Below are 20,593 nucleotides of genomic sequence, written 5' to 3'. Positions count from 1 at the left end.
TCTCCGAAACGAAGAGAGATGTTGCTCCAATGGGACAGTTATCCAGGAGGGATAAGTCTCAGCTCTCCAGAGGGAGAATCATGTGAGACGAACTTCACATGTTGAGGAGGAGTACCTCAACAAACAACAACTCCACGAAGCTCGATGGACTGAGCAAGCGGCGAGGAGTCGTCGCATGATCTCGCTCGAGAGAATGCATTGGTGGATGCATTGCGAGATCAAGTGGGGGAGCGACCTGAAGCAACTTAAATGAAGGCACACTTGGAGTCGATGTGGAGATCGGACTCAAGGGAGGGCTGACCCGTGGAATGGTGGGCGCAAGGGCCACCATCGACTCAATGCAGAAACGAGGAGCGGAGCAACTTGGGTGTAACTTGGCGAAGTACCCAAGCCGCATGAAGGGAGCCAGCATAGAAGTTGGAACATGGAGCAGAGGCACAGTGCTTTCCTTAGACAGAGGTCAAGGACATGAACTCTTGCAGAGGCAAGAGTAGAATCATGTTGTTCCATGGATCTTTCATTCTGACGGAGCGGACTCATCTTGCATGGTGTCAAAGACGAAGGGAGCTTCGGGGCACATGCACCTTATCTCGGAGGAGCATTTGATGAAGGAACTAAGGCGACTCAATTTGCGGAGGTGAAGTTGAGTTCAGAATGCCTTAACACGGGGCAAGAGGACGCAGAGGCGGGTACTCTTGAAGAATATGCCACAGTGTTGTCATTCGAAGTTGCCATGAAGGAAGCGGTGCGCAGCGGAGATTGTGCTGGTAGGGGCAGAGGCCCAGGATCCAGACAATGGTGCACAAATTACAGTGAAGCCGGTGGACTTTGGGAGCTACTAGGCGATGGACTGTCCTAGAGTGGTGCTTCATCTGGGTGTGACCCAAGAGTGGGTGGATGAAGGTTGATTGCCAAAGGAGCGAACAAAATCGAAAGTGGAGGAGACCCTGCGATTTATTGGCAGAGGCCACACATGGAGGGTTCACAATTCGAGTTTATTCCACAAGGATCAGAATGCAATGGAGATGTCACCAGGAGGCGACATGGTGCAGCGGATCGTGGTGGAACAGTTCGTGGCAATGCGATACACACCGGTGGGTCCCGTGAGGGATGAGATCATATGGAGGTATGATCGGGAGCTACTGGGAGCTCCGCTTTGGTGAACAACACGACGGCAAGAAGGGCTATGGATTCAAGGAGTGAAGGCCATGGTACCGCAGAGGCGGGTCTTCCGGGCGTGCACCGAATTTTGCATCGGATGAAAACCTTGGTCATCAGCATATGGGGGCTGGGTTCCACCAAGGGAAAAGTTCGTATGCAAGTACCAGGGAGTCCCATGGGAGGGACTTGATCATGCAGAGGTATGATCGAAGCAGCTGGAGAGTTGGACTGCTCCAGAGCTCATATTCGCTTAAGGGAGCCCGACAAGTCAGAGGACAAGGTCGAGTAAGCGAACGTTGCTACCAAGGAAGCTAAGGAGAACAGAATCGGTGCAAACCCTACAACGTGATGGCAGAGGCCATGCATGGGAGTTGCAGTCTGTCTTTCCATCGACCAAATGGACTGCTTGGAGAACACAGAGGTGTTGAAGCAGGGGGTCGAAAGGGGCGAGGAAGCGACGACAAGTCCAGAGGGACTTAGCTACCCAAAATCAAGTATCAGTCAGAATGGAGGTGGACTCAGAGGAGTGCCACGGAGACATCTACTGATCGTGAAGAAAAGGGATGCAGATGCGAGGCGACGGATAGTAGGGCCATGGGCATGGCAGCGCCATGGTACCGCAGAGGCGGGACTTCCGTGAAAGTCATTGATCCCTTGCTCTCATGGAGGGAGAGCGCTTGGTCGTGAAAGGGGCCGAGGAGGTGGAGCATGCAGAGGCAATCTCCAAGTACCGAGACAAGGCTGAAGGGCAGAGGCCAAGAAACTTCGTAAGACCGGTGTCAACAAGTTTCTCATCAAGATAGCCGTAAGTGAAGGACTTCGGGTCATGCAAGAGTGCACGACCAAGGAACGAAGCAAGCAGTACGCGGTGCTGTACCTTTGCTACTCAGTGGAGTAGGCGGCAGGGTTGATGGAGAAGACGGTACAATCCCAGAGGCGACCTCATCTATCAGAGAATTACTCCAAGTTGGGGTGGAAACTTCCTGCATTCCAGAAGTTCAATGGCTTTGAGAAGGTGAATCACAGTAACTAACTCAATGCAAGGAGTGCAAACACTTCAAGTGCTTCAGAAGTGTGAGCAAAGAGCAGGCGAATACCAGTAACCAGCTCGATGCATGAAGTACAACCTCGAGGAGGCGGGCGAAGTCAAGTAACCTTTGCCTTCTCAACTCTTAAGAGAATGGGCGAAACCGAGTACCTCAATTCTCTTATCTATCCAACAGAGGAGCTCTGCACAAGTTCAAAGACCCTTCGAAGATAATGGAAGACAATAGTTGTCAAATCCTCACCAACGGTGATCAGTGCTACTGAGAGTAGATTGTCCGCTTCATTTCCCAACGAAATGCCAATCGAAAGCGGAAGTGATGCGAGCCTACTTGGATGTGACAACTAACTGAAAGAAGAGTCAATGAGCAGATTTTGTGGAGGAAGGACCCAAAACTTCAGAAGTTTGCGAGACGATGCTCGTTAAAGCTCCAACAAGCATCCACCCAGCTCAAGCAGCATGTGGAATTTCTGAGAGACTGGCGCAGTAAGGATGGTCTTTTCCTTCATTTGGTGGATCCGCAGGAATCAACGAGGATCAACACAACTCAGCCAACCCCACACCAGAGTCAGAGTCATTGGCGAGTTGAAGCAGCATGGCGGATCAAAGGTTCGACTACTCAAAAACAGCAATGGAGAGCAGCTGGGAGCCAGGAGGCGCATTGCAGCTGGAGCAGAAGATTGAAGACTCAGCAAAGGCGAAGAGTTGCAGTGTTCACAAAGGCTTCGACGAGGACGTTGAAGGGATAAGTGGGGGAGAATGTCACGGACAAACTTCTCAACAAGATGTTGGATGTAATGCTTATGTGTGTCCCTGTCTTTTGGCATGTTCATGCCCTGTACAGAATGTAAAGGGGCGGCCGAAGGCTTAATAGTCCCATTTTAGTTGGGTTGGTGGCCTCTTTAGGCTTGTAAATAAAGGTTGTGTCATGTGGACACGTGCGAGAGCTTTTCGGTCTGTAATGGACCATTTTACCCTTTGTTGTGCCACTATTCAGAGCTTGTAAAGTCTGTTTGTAATTTGCATTCTCTATGAAGTGTTTTTCGGAGATGTTTGCTTGTGGATCCTGATTGAGGCGTTCTCTCTTGCCTGTTCTCTCTTTTGTTGGTCCTAAGGGACAATGGGAGTCTTCGGGGAGGCTGACCTTTGCGGACGGACACGCAAGGGTGCCGCACGACTTAGGCAAAACCAGCTAAGTCCATGTCAGTCTGGGGACTACGACGTAATGGCATAGTACGTCCGCAGTCGATAAGTCGAGTGAATTATTATGGAGATATTAATTCACTAAGCCAAAAGAAGTTCTAACAGGTATGACTCACGGCTAACTCGATATTGGGCCTAGAGGGTCACACACATATGGTAGACATTACGACTAGTAGAGGTTCAAATATGAGATATCCATCAGAGCCCATATCTTATTGGATATCCAATAAGCCCCTAAATTATTGGATCATATGAATGTGATCCAATAAGAGCCAATGGGAGATTATTGGATAGAGATCCACTAATCTAAGAGGCTTGGGTAGTTGGATGGAGATCCAATACCCAATAGAGCAGAATCCATCAGGGTTTAGTTGATAGGGAGCCTCTATAAATAGGAGGGAATTAAAGGTTCATGGGCTAGAGTTTCTCTTAATTGCCACTTCCTATTCTCCTCTTCCCTTCTCCTCCTCTGATAGCAGGCTTGGAGATTTGAGAAGCGTTATCGCAACATTGCTATGTGGATCACCGCTAGAGAGAATGACGCTTGACCTCCTTCACCCTCTCCTATAGATCTATAGGGATTCAGGGATATACGATCTCCTTATGTAACACAATCTTTCATATACGCAGTTTTTCAGTTTTATGGATTTTACACATTAATCTTCACATGATGATGAATACAATTTATGAGAAATTTTTGATTTTTGTTTTCTGTTATTCCACTGTGCATGTGATGTCATCCCCAAGATTTTCCTACGGTGGTATCAGAGACAAGTTGTTCGTGTGAAAGATTGGTTTTGAATTGTGTTATGTTTTAGGAAGACTTTTAACGTCAAAATCATTGACGCAAAAGGCGAGAAAGGGCAGCAATTGTTGATGCCCTTGCTGCCCTCGCAAAAGTGGCCAAACACTACTTGCAACGTTGGCAATTTGCTTGTAGGCGGTTGGTTGTTGGTGGCCAACTATAGGCAGCTTGCCTGTAATGGTGCCCGCAAGGGTAGGTGGCGCCTGCAGTCGGCCTGCCCACAAGGGCGGTCAACGCCTACGGGCACGCCAGCAGTGACGCTCACCCACAGGGGCACTCGCTCGCAGGGGTAGTGTCGACCTCGTGCATAGACGACGACCCTGCCCCACCCCAACCCTACAACAGCCATTGCCGGCAAGGTGGTGGTAGCTGCATCATAGCAAAGGAGAAGGCGTAGTAGGGTTCTTGGCAAAAGATAGTTTTGCCCCAAGAAATTTGAGAAATTTTGAATTTCGTCCTTTGTTTAAATCACCAAAATACCCCTCATAATTTAAAAAATTCCCTATATATATCCTTAATTCAAAAATATTAATTAATTAAAATATTTAATTATTATTATTATTATTATTATTATTATTATTATTATTATTATTATTATTATTATTATTATCTAGTAGTCTTACATAATGATATTTACCTGTGATATATGATGTGGACAGATAATCATGGACCATATGATATGTGTGTACTTGTGATTATTATTATTATTGGGGCTGTGAGTCATCACTTTATTTCTTATTTATTGTTAGGCCTGTGTGCCTATGATTAAGTTATAATCACATGAGAAGGCGCAGCGAGAGTGTGAAAACGATAGTGGGACCCATGAGGCCGAGACAGACGATCACGATGCATGGAGATGCGTCGGGATGACGACGAGAACGAGATGGGCGATCACAGGGCATGAAGATACACCGTTGTACACATAGATCTTGACGTGAGTGATTAGGCCCACTGGCTCGGGCTTAATCACATTAGGTTGTGGTCCACGATCATCTGGTGTGATTGCTCATGTGATATGTGGATTGCTTGTATACATACCAAATGTGTATATATATTTGCATGTGATATAGATATACATTAAATATGTATGTGTGTGACATGTCATATTAGGAGACTAAATCAAAATCTCCTCTCTCGATAATATTAAGTCGGTAAATGTGAGAAAATTAGATTGACCCACGTGACCTTCCATGGTTATAGGTAGGAACCGATTCTCGATATAGGTTGAGTTGGTCGAGTCCCTCGAGGCTCACCTGTATCGTGATTCACTATCTTGCCTATGACATAGAAAAGTCACCGGTGACCTGTGGACATAGTGTACTTGATCGAATCCCTTGAGGGTATATCATCGAATCAGACTCATCTTGTAACGATAGTGTTGACTTAACCGAACATCATAGTTGGTCGAGTCCCTCGAGACCATGGTGGTTCGGAGGCTGAACAAGACAAGAATCACAAGGAGTTGTGATCGGTAAGAGTTGCCTACCTTTTGGGCTTAGTGTGACTCGCTAGAAAAATAGCGGGAGTAAAATAGAAGTTCATATCTTATTTGTTTATTTTTATGTAAAATATGCATGTTATTTATTTCTATTACATCTTTATTTTTAGAAAATATCGCTTTCAAATCTCTTACGCGGTATACTTGATGTCAACTGCCTCACTGGTTCGAATTATACGGATTGACTCTATAACTTGATATTTGTTCTCATGGCGAAAAAAATCGCGTACGTCCTTGATACAGTTATGCCTACGCCCGAGGAAGGGCAAGCGAGGATGAGATCGCTCGCTACGTGAAGTTTATAGATGACTCTACTGTTGCTCAATGTTACATGTTGGGCTCCATGACTCTTGAGTTACAAAGACATCATGAAAGATGGATACCAGATCCATTCTCCTACATATCTGTAAACTGTTTAAGGAACAAGGAATGACTCAATGATATGAGATATCCAAGAGTCTCTTCCGTGCTAAGATAACTAAGAGGACACCGGTTCAGAACCATGTCCTAAAGATGATTGAGTAGATAGAGAAACTCACAGGTCTAGGAATGGTCCTAGAGGATAATCTGTGTGTGGATCTTATGCTTCAATCCCTACCAGATTCCTTTTCACAGTTCATAATAAATTTTAATACGAAGAGGGTAGAGCCTTCTTGCTCGAGCGTTCGTTGAGAGGGTTGGTGGACAAGCGTTCCTACGACATCGAGCCCTTCTTCTAATGCTAAAATTATGAGGAAAAATATCGTTGACGCCTTGGTCAGCCTGGAGTGGTCCAGACCCATGAGATGACTTCGAGGTGAAAATGTTGAGCTCTCGATATGCCACATATACGAAGATCGAGGTTGAAAAAGGTTTTCCGACCCGATCCCTTCCGACGAATGATGATTACATGTCGAACGAATAATAATTAACTAATAATGTATTTCCTATCACTTTCACATTTTGATTAAAATTAATTTATAAAATTTTGATTGTTATATAATTATTAATTTATGTATTCTACTCAATGATACTAATAGTTTAATTAGTCCATAGCACCGGATGATGACATACGGTGTGACAAATAGTACAATTGGCTTTCGGAAACAAATAAATTATATATATGAGAACTATCAGAAAAGGATGGAAAAGCTTGAAAAGGATAACCAGGCAGACAATATCGGAGATGGACAAAAAAACGGTTATATACAGGGAAAAAAAAAAGGAGGCACAAAGCGAGGGTTTTATTAGATCTCCAAAAAAAAAAAAACGGATGATTCAAACACCATCGTGGTAATCCAAATGCGTTACAGATGGAGCGTCCAATATACAGCTAAACACAATTACAACCAAAGAATCACATTGATAAATTTCAATTTCACCATCAAAAGTGCATCCACGGTGCCAATCAATCAGTCCACTCGATACCTTTTCCTTTTCTTTTTTGTTTTTTTCTTTTCTTTTTGCTGCTCCAAGACACCACCACCCAAGAAAAAAGAAAAATATTTTGAAGAAACAAAGGTTAACAACACAAAACTCGACACTTATTAACAATTACCACTCAAAATGTGACACCCAGCAGCCTTTGCTTCCCCCCGTTTTGGTCATGTCAAGATTCCGAGACCTTACAGCACTGAATAGGCCCGGACCACCTCAACGATTGGCGCACGGCACAATGGACACTTGCCTCCACTTCGAACCAACTCACTGGCACACTTGGAACAAGTACACATGTGCCCACATCTGAGGCCGCAGAGGAAAAAGAAATATGAGTATCACATGTATTTGTGCATTAATTCTAGCTGAATTTTAAGAGGAGGAAGGGACCTGTAGAGGAGAGAATCAATATGATTATCGCAACAAACGCAACATGTCCCTTTCCTTACTTGATCCCACTTGCTACCATCCTCCGATGATTCCCCGGTGAGCCCTGAAACATGAAGCAGCCCGATGTCAGAGAGACACCTAATGACTCCAAATAAAGCAGTAATATTCAGACTTGAGCCAGATACGAGTCTATCCAGGCTATGCAGCAGTCCCTTTTTTTCTTGATCCAAAGTTTCCCAGCAGACTTGGTGTGTCTTCATGATACTAGACATATGCCAACAAATATTTAACAAGACCTGGCTATCTTACATATTTCTATTTCTATCCAGTTTTTATCAAAAGGGAATGCAGTTACTAGAGAAAAGATAAAGGATCTGTTGTTTTTAATGAATTTGCATTTCCAAAAACATATATATTTCTAACCTTTGTGCTTCTTCACTCTTGATCTCTAAACTGATATGCATATATAACAATTTTGTATTATTTTCTGCTCCATGATGCTGCCCACTACATCTATCAGTCATGCTCAACAAACAACACAAGCTTCAGCATGGCCTGAATTTGGAATTTAACTATTTATGTAACATAGAAATCTGAACTCAAACACCTTAGTAATTGACTTGGATGATGCTCATTTGCATCGACAGGCTTACTGCCTCCTTGGAAGTGGCAGCTTTCAAGTTCACCGAACATGTTTCAAACTTTCAAAGTGAACCAAAGAAATACGACAACAGAATGTAAGGAACAAAATTGAGGATTGCCTAAAATTTTAAATTCAAGCACTTATAATAACTGGATCAATGCCAAACAGGCTTTTGTACTAAACACAGGTACATGGTCAAAAGAGCACTAGGAAGTACAACATATTCATGTGATAAGAATAATATAGGTCATTAGTCACCAATGCATATCAAAGGATGAAAAGAGAATCACTAATGGAATTGTTGCATCAGTGCATGGGTGAAGAACTTAAAGGTCAACAGAAGAAAGCTGAAGATTAATAATATGTGATTGGTTCAACACATAAACATGTGGATCATTAAGGGAATATCACAGTGACCAAGAAAATAAAAGCATGTTAATACTTAATATACCAAAAACAAACATCACACTCCCAACAACTCATTTTGGTATGGCTTTATAGAGCATAAGCCTTTTGTTCATATAAAATGCAGATGATAATATACAACAAGAAGTATATATACACAACAAGAAGTGATACTGACCTCCATCAGTTCGATTCAAAGCTGCAGATACTTCTTGTCTAATTGCACGTTGTAACTCGACTTGCATATCCAAGCAAGCCTCGAGCATTCTCTGCATATTACTCATCCCCTGTTGCAGCCTAGCCATTTCTGTCCTAAGGTCATTAATAGCATCCCACTCCTGCATCAAAATAGGAGCTGTTTAGTTCCGGGGCCAAAGCTACACATAAGCATATGATACATGTAGTAGTATCAGCTTCAGCTAGAGATGGAATTCCTATAGCCATGACCAAGCTAGTAATAAAAAGTTAAAAGAGCTATGATCATTAGAATAGTCATAAATTGGACAAAAGATGTTAAGTACATGCATCATGGTGAAACCAACAAGTCCACCCCCCCCACCAAAAAAAAAGAAGAAAAAAGCTGATGTCCATCATTCGGTTTAGAAAAAAGCGCACCACTATCAAAGCATAAGTCAGTTTCGAGTAGCATCTTTTACTGGCTTTAAAATATCAATTTTTTGTGGCCAAAGTGAAAAAAAAAAACTATATATATGAGAAAGATGACACACAATTTCTGAACGATGCATATTTTGCCTGGCCCAATTGTTGTGATGCAGATCTGAGTGCCACAGTGGTGGTCGAGGCGGCAAGGGTGGAGGTGGGAACACATTATTCCGCCTAGCAACAGGATCCTGAATGTTCTGATTTGGATCATACCCTCGTTGGTCTTGATTGTCCCCTGGATTAGGGGTAGGCAGTGGTCTCTGCAGATCCCAATCAAATGGGGTCCTACCTTGTCGTTGAACATAGGATTGTATCAATTGATCTAAACTTTCACGAAACCCACTATGAAGAAGGTTAGAAACACTTCTCCTGCAAATGTCACAAAGATTCAATAACTAAACAACCAATAAATATAATAACCACTGATGTTAAGAATCAGTCTTACCTGCTAAGGAGTTCCCTGAGCTCCATGCTGTATACATTTTCATCATCAGGTGGAATAAATCTATTACCTCTTCTAATTGGACTGGACCTTCGATCTATCGGAGGATCTGACTGAAGTTCATCCTGCCAAGTTTCTGCAGCATCAGGAGGTTCATCCTCATGCCATTCTTCGTGAACTTCTGGCATACGACTATCTTCTCCAACATCATACCCTGCCGTCGTTTGATAGGGCCAATCCTGATCCATGTTTTCCTGCAGGTTCCCATTAAATCCTTCCTCAGTTTCTTCATGCCAATCACCAAAACCACCATCTGCATTTGGTTCCCAGCCTCCCCTCTCACGTTCTCTATTCTCTTCTTGCTGTCCTATTACCTCAGTAGCATATTCTTGCATGTCGAGAGTATCATTACGACTACCACTGTCTAACTCAGGTGTTTCCCATGACTCTATTGTTTGCAGAACATTAATATCCTCACTTCTAGTTTGGGCCTCTTCATGGTTGTCATTCAGTAACTCTGCTACAGTGCTTGCTTCAGATTGATCAGTCACAAAAACGCTTTGATTTGCTGAAGTATCAGGATGGCTGATTGCTTGACCACGAACAATATTCTCTAGTCGGAACCGAAACCCCTCCCTAGTTACAACAAAAAGAATCACTTGGTATTTTCAGAAAGAAAGAAGAAACCAGAAGAAAATATAATCTTTAAACAAATCAACAATACAATGCACATGAATAAAATTTTCATAAAACACTTTGTGGACCTCACCTTTATCCTTCTCAAGCAACAGAAACTGAATAGAGGGGCCGTGACTTAATTGTCCACACTTTTTGATATAAAAGAATCAAAACAATATGAATGCATCCCTATTAACAATAATCAGCCTAATAACATGGGAAAGCAGAAAAGCACTATTTTATTAAAAAAATTGTCGCCATACAATATCGATCGTTGATACTTGTCCTACATAAGAAAGAGAAGCTGAAGCAAAGCCACTTAATTTCTTCAATGCTATGTGAGCTAGAATAAGTAGAAAACCATTTAACTGCAACCACATTTAAAGCTTCGACCCTAATAAATGATTATCCATGAGGAATAAAAAAAATGGCTTTTGTAGATATTGGTGGTCAATACTCATCTAAACATACTAAGTAACATGTTTGAACATATATCCCCTGAAGTACTTACACTTATATATATATATATATATATATATATATATATATATATATATATATATATATATATATATATATATATATATATATATATGCCCTCTAGATTTGGCCTTTCCATCAATACCCTCCAAAACTGACCAATATTTGCATTGTGTGCCTCTTCATACAGCTGTCATTAATGATTTTCACTGACCTATGAAACCCTTAGTTACTTGATCTCAGGAAGGAAGAGATAAAAAGTGTACCTGTTTTAGAACAAAAGATATTGCTAAGCAATATTTGGCAATTTTATGACAATTTCTTTTTTTAGAAAAAGGGTACAAAATTCTAACTGGGACTTTATGAATAAGATTTCATGGTTATAATTGCAATTTTGCTAATAATCATTAACTTCTAACATTTGAAGAAGGAAAGTTGATAGAAGCATTATCCATGCAAATTAAAATTATTCTGAAGAGCACTAACAAAAATACCCCAACTTGAGGGTAGAATGTGAGGCAAAATGACTGCCTGTCAGACTAGTGCCTATGACATTTAGGACTTGTCACTATGTTTGTCAAGGACAGACATCTAAAATGTGAGACTTGTCATATCCATTTAATTTATTTTTGCACAATCACTTGACAGCACTATCTTTCTTGTACTAAAGTTCATTTAAGGCATGCTTATCAAGAACAGAGCGGTAGTACTTTGGATGAAGAAAAATTTTAAATGAGATGAAAATTTTCAAAAGAAAAGAGGCAAAAAGAATCGTAAAGTCTAAACCTCATCAAACATAGCCCCAACATAACTATAAAGTTCACAATACATGTCATCCAAAAAAGAAACTAGCACAACCAGAAACATTAAATTATATGCTTTTGTTACCATAAAAAAATAATAAAGGCAAAACTAAGCTCAAGGGTAAGGTACAATAGTGACCTTTTCTTTCTTTTAGTGAAATGATAGGCTGAAAAAAACAGAATCTGACTAAGATTGTGTGAAGATCAGGAGAGGAAAGTCAAAGAGATGAATGACAGGTCTTGTGTACAGTGTACACCGTTCTTTTAGTGACCAATAAGAGGGGAAAAGATTGAATTGGGCGAAAAGGATCAGAGCTGGTTACTCAAAGTGATGGAAAACATTGTCTAATAATATAGATTCTAAAAATGTTGAAACCCAAATCAATCAATCAAATTGGCTAACCTGCTCGATGAGAAAATACTGTGATTGGATGTTTTGGAGAGGATCAACCCATTCCAACAAACACACAATCCTAGCCAACCCCAATCATTTTCCCAACAAGGACAATTTTCCACAGTCACCTTGACAAATCAGACATATCAGGGTGACAAATCCTGCGAATAACACATAATGTAGAGAACCAACATAGCAAATATGCTGCCATATATATAGTTTTTATTTTTCGAATCCACAAGATCAAAGATTCAACTTTTTCCAACATGGTATTTTCTTCTAAGATCTTCACTTGCTTGTTTTACACTGACACTTAAGTCAAGAGCTCAGATCAGTTCAATTCAAATTCACCTATGAAGACCTAACAAGTTCATATCTTATTGCTGTCCTTTCTTCCTCTCATCATTGACAAAGTTAGGCATCGGAGGATCACTACCAGAGCCAATTCTGACACCCTTTAGATTCTTTATCTTGCAGAAGTAATCAACTAGGATCAGAACCTTGTCCTCAACATGGCTGCTACATCACTGTCAGCTTGTCTATCGACCTTGGGAACAACAATCCTTGACTCAACTATGGCATATAACACAATATGGACAACACCTTAACTTACACATACATATATTCCACCTAAAATACAATAGGAAAATGCAACCCCATGCTTCTAAAGGCAATATTTAATGCACAAGGTCAAATCGTGATGAATAGCTAAAATCAAAAGGCAAACATTAAACTAGATCCATAAAAAATTCCAATCTTATAAGATATTGATCGATATCGAGTGGATAACTTATTAGTAACAGAAAAAGGAAATGAAGTTACCGTAGACCAGAGACACGGTGATGTTGTCTTAGCTGACCTAACTCCCTTTCTGCTGCTGAAGGTGGCCTCTCCTGATCATCTTGTGCTGGTAAGCCATTTCTTAAAAATCTTCCTCTCAGTAGTGACTGAGAAATCAAAATAGTTAGGCTTCCAACAGGCAAAAAAATGTCCCCATGATTCATCAGATAGAAGCAAAAATGTAATTTTTTGTTAAAGGGTAAACAGTTTAGATCAGTAAATTAAATAACATAATTAAGGGGAAAAAATGCTTACAGTGTACCATTATTTAGGAAATTCAGAAACAGGTAATCAGCTCAACTAGGTTAATGGATTGATCATAATAATTTGGCTTATTAACATCAATCGTGAACCTGAGGAAGTGATATAGTGCTTCTTGTTCAAAAGAAAATGAGATTTCTCATGTCTGCTATAACATCAATATCCAATGGATGACATAACTTAAAGAAAAATATTATTTCCCATTATGAGTTTTTGTTAGAACAAAGAGCTTTCAAATTTATGCATCATATAATCAATCATGGTTTACCATACCGGTCTCGTAGATTATCCAACAGTAACAAACCAAGATTTAAATCCTTGTAATCAACATTCTTATGCCTATACCTTCAATACTGTCTTCTCACTTCATATTGCATCCTCCTATTCATTCATCAAATGGTATGCTTGTATACTTTGCCTTTGTCTTGCCTCTAACATTAGTGAAACTAGAGAACTTAGATATTTAGTAAAGACAACGCATTGCATTCAACTGTGATAGAAATAAAGGTACCCTTAACATCCCAACATCCCAGTCCTAGTAACTTATTCAGACTTGAAAGATGAAGGAAACAAAAACCAGCTTATATTCTTCAAATCAAAAATAAACTCACAGCCCAATGGAAAATGTGACATTAGATCTAGATTGTAATTTTTGACCACATTAAATCAACAAAAAAAAGGTCTTCGAGAGTTGTATATAGTAGTAACATAAATTTATTAGTTTCTTAGGTATAAGTGGTGATTATAGTCACACAACTGCTCCTTGTCTTCCACACAAATGATTATCATTAAGAGTATGGACTGAGATTTCCAAATTGCAATAGAAGCTAAGGAGGATTACAAACATGTTTATAGAAGAGATAAAGTCAGGTAATTTTGGAAAATACACATCAATCATTTTAAGATTCTTGTATTTCTAAGTGGTCATTAATGAATTCAAAATTATCAAACCACTCACTTGAATGCGATTACGGTGAGTGAACTCTGAAACTGCCCGATGTTCTGACAATGTCTGGATCTCCCTCTGCCTCTCAGCTGCCATCCTCATGATAAGCTCAAGCCTAGCCTGCCTGCCTCTTAGCCTCAACAACTCTCGTCTGACATGCTCTGGCTGGCCATCCTCATGATCTGTAGCAGACTCATCCCTTTCCCTCCCCCTCTCCCTCTCCTCCCTCCTGCGAGCACGGGCGTCTCTCTGCTGCTGGCTGGTCATCTGCATCCACTCTCTCACCAATCTCACCCTCTCCCTTTCTACCTCCCCAAGCCATTCTGCTCTCTGGGTCTCGGTCCGAGGTGACATTCTGGATTCATTGTCTCCAATCCCACTCTCCGTCATCCATCCACGAACAATCTGCCGCACCCTCTCCCTTGCATCTTCGCCAAGGTCAGGAGACTGCTCCCGACTTGACCTGTGATCATCCTCCTCAACCTCCCCTGGTCTTTGTGAAGAGTCCATATTTCCATGAGACCAATTGTCATAACCATTATACTCGCTCTCGCTCGCAGTAACAGAGCCGCCACCAAGCTCCTGCCCTTCAGAGCGGTTCCGGCCGCCTAGTGTAGAAGCTGCTGCGTTGCTCCTCTGCTCTGCCCTTGCGGCAGCGGTCATGTCCTCGAGCTCCCGCCACATCTGCAGGATCGATGACGCGTGGGCAGCCACCGGCCTCTCCGCCATTGCCGACGGCGACCTGGGCGACTCCCTAAGGAAAGAAGGATCGAGCATGGACACCGTGTGGAGGCCGGCGAGGGCCATGAGCTCCGACTCGCGGTTCCGCCGCTCGATGGTGTTGATCATGTCCTCCGCCTGGCGCGCGACCCAGCGGCTAAAAACCCGCGAATGCCGACGCGCCGCGGCGGACGACTCAGCAAGGTCGTCGCCCTCGAGGTCAGACCTACGGCGCCTGCGGGCGAGCTGGTCGGCCGCCGCTTCGGAGGCCGCACCTCCTTCGTCGTCCTCCTCTCCACCGCCACCGCCAGCGCAGGACGAGGACGAAAGCGCGGCTGCGGCGGTCATGCACCCGTCGAGGTGGCCACGAACGAGCTCCTCCAGGCCACGCCGGAATTCCAGATCGGCGTCGTTCTCCCGGAAATCCGCCATTGCCGATGCCCCTCCGAACACCCCCCTACGCTGAGATCCGACCCTTAATCGATGGTTCTTAGGGTCGCAATCTCTCCGACACGACCGCAATCAAAGAGAGAAGAAACCCTAATAATAACAATTTGGAGACCAAAATGAGATCAAAAAGAGGAGACGACGAAAAGGTTCGCGGAGAGAGAGAGAGAGAGAAGCGGTAATTTACGAAAACCAATAAAGAAATGGAGAAGAAATCGGAGGGTGACTTGATATTGTTCATCACATTCTGTAAATTGCACTCCTCTCATAAGGAACAGCCATTGTCGGCAATTCTGACAATGGGAGTACGTCTTCTCGGTACGGAGGGTGGTAATATAACGCAGACGCAATGGCGGGATCAGCGACCTCGGTGCGCGGGATGGTCGCCACGTGGATTTGACTCTTCCTCGTTGCAAACAATTCTCAAATTAATTGTATTTATGTATTTGTATTCTTTGCAAATCCAAATGTTCATTTCAAGTCTAATATTATATGATATTTATGTAAGCATTATATAAAAACTGTTACATAAAAATGGTTAGATTGAAAATTGATAAAAAAACTATAATCTCTCAACTATGTGCTTTATGAGATGCATTGTTTGGTTTTTAGAAGTGCTATCTATTTATAGGCGAGTGCAGAAAAGTTTCTCCTATCAAGAATATCCTATAATGAATCATATTATAATGTGAACTTCTTTTCTACTAGACAATATCTATTATCAGAATTCAATTAGTTCTATTATATATCTTATCCAATTATAAAGGATCATATAAATCTAACATTTTAAAAATTATAATTTGAGTGAAATTAAACTTAAATATATTCATGTCCATTTCACTCGGTTATGTTCAATTATAGAGTTGATTGATTTTGTTGTAAATAGCTAATGAGTGGAGATTGGGATGATTTGATATATTTCTATATTATTTATGGATTTTATTACTTACTTTTTGAATCCTCATTAGTATTAAAATCATCCATATCTATTATTCTTGTTAAAAATTCATCCCAAAAAATGATTGAATTTAATAATGTTCATCTTAATTCTTTTAAAACCCAAAAGGTAAACTAATATTAACGATAATTAGATTACTGAATGAATGATAATGTTAGTATTGACATGTGTAGAAGTTGTTAATGTAAAAAGGAATATGTATCTATAAATATTATGTTATATCAAAATTTGTAATCATAATATGCTATTTTCAAATTATAGGTAAAAGAATCTCAAAATATAAAAATAAATATTTTATCTAAAATGTTATTAATATTATTCGTATATAACAATGTTTTTAAAGGTTATTGATCCAAAGAACATTGCCAACCATCAGTGATTGGACATATATCTTTCATATGGTATGGAGGGTGAAAGGATAAGATGAAGACTATCATTTACTTATCTATCCACATGGATAAGGATCCAAGGTAAATTGTTATAAGATATCTTTCCTTTGTTGCTTACATGAGTAAAATATATTGTTGAATATGATTAGAGGTTATCTTTTCATAGAATATTTCTTATATAAAAGCTTATATTTAATATAATAAAAAAATTTATTTTTTAACCACCTATATTTACACTCACCTATCTCAAGTTACTAACTTAAACATTAAAGGAATTGAATTGAAAAACCTCTTTCGACTTTGATGTTCGTGCAAATGACATATAAAGAGTTTAATTTTCATCTTAAAGATACATTGAATAACCTTACACATATACGTCTAGACCATAGGCTAACTAGGATGTTAATGATTTTTTTTATATAATAATTATTATCATTAATTAGAACATAAAGATTGACTATAAGAGCTTATATAAATTTTTTCATTTTGCATGAATATATGTATGACAAACTTAAATTTATAATGATAAATATGAAAATCATAGACTTATTGTATATAAAATAATGATTACAATACCAACATAAATCATAGGAGGGATTATATATATATATATATATATATATATATACAAGATATGTAATATCATATCGTATCAGTGTTTTGAGGTTGGTTTGGTACAGTACAGTACCGACGTACCAAGCAGTACATCAGGGTTTACTGAACGAGTTTAAATATTTTTTCTCTTATTGTAGCACTGTAGCACTGCTACAGTGTAGCATTGTAGCATGGTCAGTCCGATAGCGGGCGATCCGTGTACCAATATATCATCGAATTGGTACATATCACCCAAGAGGATATATATACCCAGAGGATATATATACAATATATATATATATATATCCTAAGAAAGTTACTTTGCAAAAAGTTTGGTGTGGAGATTCTTCTTCTTTACATGGACACCACCAAACAAAAGTTCTTCCCACAATCAATTACGTTTGACTTCATAATTAACTTTTTTTTATATTAAGCCAAGGAAATTGTAACAATTGGATTTGAACCTAATCTTCCTCCCATTTGCTTTCCCTACTTTTATCTCTCACCTTTCTTGATCTTTTGATCTTTCGGCTACAGTACTCTCAATTGCTGCATGGCCTCATCATGAGCTGTGGAGCCATGTAGGGTGTGCCAATCTATGGCCTTTGGCATCATTTAGTATGGAATTTGACTTTTTCTTTTCTTTTTTGTGGAACATAAAAAAGCCCTTATCAACACTATGACTAATAAAATAGGACTGAAAAATAAAAAAATCTTCTCTTTGTGCATATATTTTCCATCTTCATACAGAAGGAAAGATATAACCCCTTTTTTCTTCCCATTTGGTTAGGGAGTTAAAAACAATAATATATATATATATATGTAAATTAGTTAACTCCAACAATGTCTTTGACCAAATGATCATACAATACAATATGATAACTGTAGCATATTTCACAAAAATAATAATAATAATAAAGGTGTGGGACAACATTCAGTCCTCAAATCATTATAATGAAAGCTCACCACACCAACAAGGTGCATTCCATGTGCCATTTTCTTGAGGTCATCATCCCAGGTTTCTGCTAAGCAGGATGAAGTTGATTGATACCAGCTTCTCAGGTTGTCATTGGTGAAAGATATCTTACCATAAAATTTTGGATTCTGTGAATGCCATTTCCATCAATGCATACATACTCTGAAAATAAACAAAATGCAGCTTCTGACTGGAATTGTGATTGTCCATATGTTAGATGAGCAAATGTTGTTGTAGGGTTCTCTTGGACAGTATCATACAGTGGAGAAGGTGAGGTAATATGGTGGTAGGTGATGAGTGGTGTCCATGGAAAGGTCTCCTTCCCACCCACTAGAAACAAAAATTAGATATATGGGTTGAGGTTTGGACTGATTGATGTGCTATTGGAGTAAGTAGGATAAGTCATTGCTTGCCTTCTCTTAAGGTAAAGAAGCTGTACTGTCTGAATATTATCTAACACCAACAAAATTTGGACTTGAGTTAGATATAATTTGTATGGGGTTAGAAAATACATCTCCAACACTTTGTTAAAGACTTTTAGGTGATGTGATATCTAATATATAATGATATCGTAGTCATTAGTATTTATAAGATATTCGATTTAGTAAGACGATGAAATCTTTTTCGGGGGGTTTTATTTGGAAAAAAAATCTCTATTTTGATTTATTTTTATTGCTTCAAATGCCTCTTTCATAAATAAATAAAAAAAAGAATCTCATGTGAGTTTCAACCACATCAAGCATGAACTCCTTCTTTGACCTAACCATCATAAGACTGCTAGATAAGCTTAGGAAATATCAACCAATCTCACAATCAATCACATTCCCATGTCGGTGTTGAATACAAACTCCAAAGCTTTCCGTTCCATCTCACTATCGATTTCACTATCATTGTCTCTCACCATTTGATACCTCATATAAGAGTTTCTTTTTCTAGTTAGACAAATGTATTATGTCAATTTATAATAAGTGAGATTCCTATCAATATTTTAATGATTCAAATTCCACTCATTAAAATTCAAAATAATTAAATCTTTTGTCACGGTCTCTCAAAATTGTAATATAAAGTTACATATTATAAAATTAGAGATAATATGCTGTTGGAAATTAAAAAGATAGAGGAGAGCTTCACCTTGCTAAGAGGTGCTATGCTCTCTCAATCCTTCTTCTCTTTTTCTCTCCATGACTAAAGGTGTATTTGAAAATATATTTATATTTTTAATATGTATTTGAAGAAAGGTATTTGAGTGAATATCCAATTGTAGAATACTTTGAGTGCTTGATATATAATATATGAAAATTATATTTTAAATTTGTATTAACGTAAGTGTCACTTTGGTAAAATTATATCTCAAAAATTCATCGTATATTATGTGATAAATTTATCATTCTCATATTTTTAGTATTTACTCAAAAATAACACGCACGTAATATTATAAAAAAATTTGTATGGCTAGATATATAATAAATAAATAAATAGAAACATATATATGAATATAAAATAATCTTTAAAAATGAATAAATAAAATTTCAGACTTATGAGAGAATAGATGATAACAAAAATCCAGAGAATGAAAGAGAAAACAAAGGTTAGAGTTTCTATTATACAGTGACAATCTTATAATTTTAAATAATATCATACGATATTTTAGAAATTTGAAAAACTATATTAGCATAGTGTGAATAATGTCGAAATGCATTAGACATTCTCACTACAACATTAAGCAAATACTTAAATACTACCTTAAGGTCGTGTTAAATGTGATTTTTAAAAAAATTATCATTAATCATTTCTTATTTATAATGTACATCAGCCCTCCATACACATTTCAAATATATTTTGAAATGTGCCCTAAGATAGCTCTGCTTTATTCTTCACAAGTAGTAGGAGGTTTGAATTAGGGATTGCTTAATCCTGTGTCTTCTACTCTAGTTATCCACTAACCCATCAGCCATATCTTCCAGTTAGTAGGTGAGAAAAGTGAATTCATATCATCATCATATGATTCATCTTCTCTCATGCACCCTGTTGTTTTCTGACTGAATCATATGAGACAGAAGGAAGCAATACATTATTTTATCTGCCTTCTCCAGATTAGGTTGGCCATGGCTCAATTGTCTTCTCACTGTCTTATGCAGATATTGTTTGTAATGCATGAAATGACATGCATTATTCATCAACCATAGGATATTCTTAATACTTTACACCCTGAAGGTAGAATGTCATCACATTGCCCCCTAAAGCCAAAAGCAAGCACTCCACTTGGTAAAAGGGGTGTGGAGGAGGACAAGTCACAGAGTTGTTGGCACTGCTTCTAAAGAAACTCAAAGGAGGTACCATCTTTGTTCTTCCACTGTTATCATTTTAACTGCTACAATTCTTCTTACACCTTATCTAATGTGTGCAATAATTTTTGTTTTTGATTCATTTCGTTCT

The 20,593-nt window shown here is 39.2% G+C and overlaps 1 protein-coding gene across 1 annotated transcript; it reads right to left on the bottom strand.

Moving 5' to 3' along the window:
* Nucleotides 1-7,249: 7,249 nt before the first annotated feature.
* Nucleotides 7,250-15,412, bottom strand: LOC135653286 (uncharacterized). The gene is made up of 7 exons (XM_065175099.1): nt 14,086-15,412; nt 12,849-12,973; nt 9,675-10,307; nt 9,295-9,598; nt 8,745-8,904; nt 7,519-7,621; nt 7,250-7,434 (listed from the first exon to the last, which is right to left on the bottom strand). The coding sequence occupies exons 1-7, from the start codon at nt 15,223-15,225 to the stop codon at nt 7,317-7,319; spliced, it is 2,583 nt and encodes an 860-aa protein (XP_065031171.1). The 5' UTR covers nt 15,226-15,412; the 3' UTR covers nt 7,250-7,316.
* Nucleotides 15,413-20,593: the final 5,181 nt, after the last annotated feature.

Source organism: Musa acuminata, chromosome BXJ3-11 (genome assembly GCF_036884655.1).
Source record: "Musa acuminata AAA Group cultivar baxijiao chromosome BXJ3-11, Cavendish_Baxijiao_AAA, whole genome shotgun sequence".
Lineage (NCBI taxonomy): Eukaryota > Viridiplantae > Streptophyta > Magnoliopsida > Zingiberales > Musaceae > Musa > Musa acuminata.
This window is presented reverse-complemented; position numbering and strand designations above follow the sequence as displayed.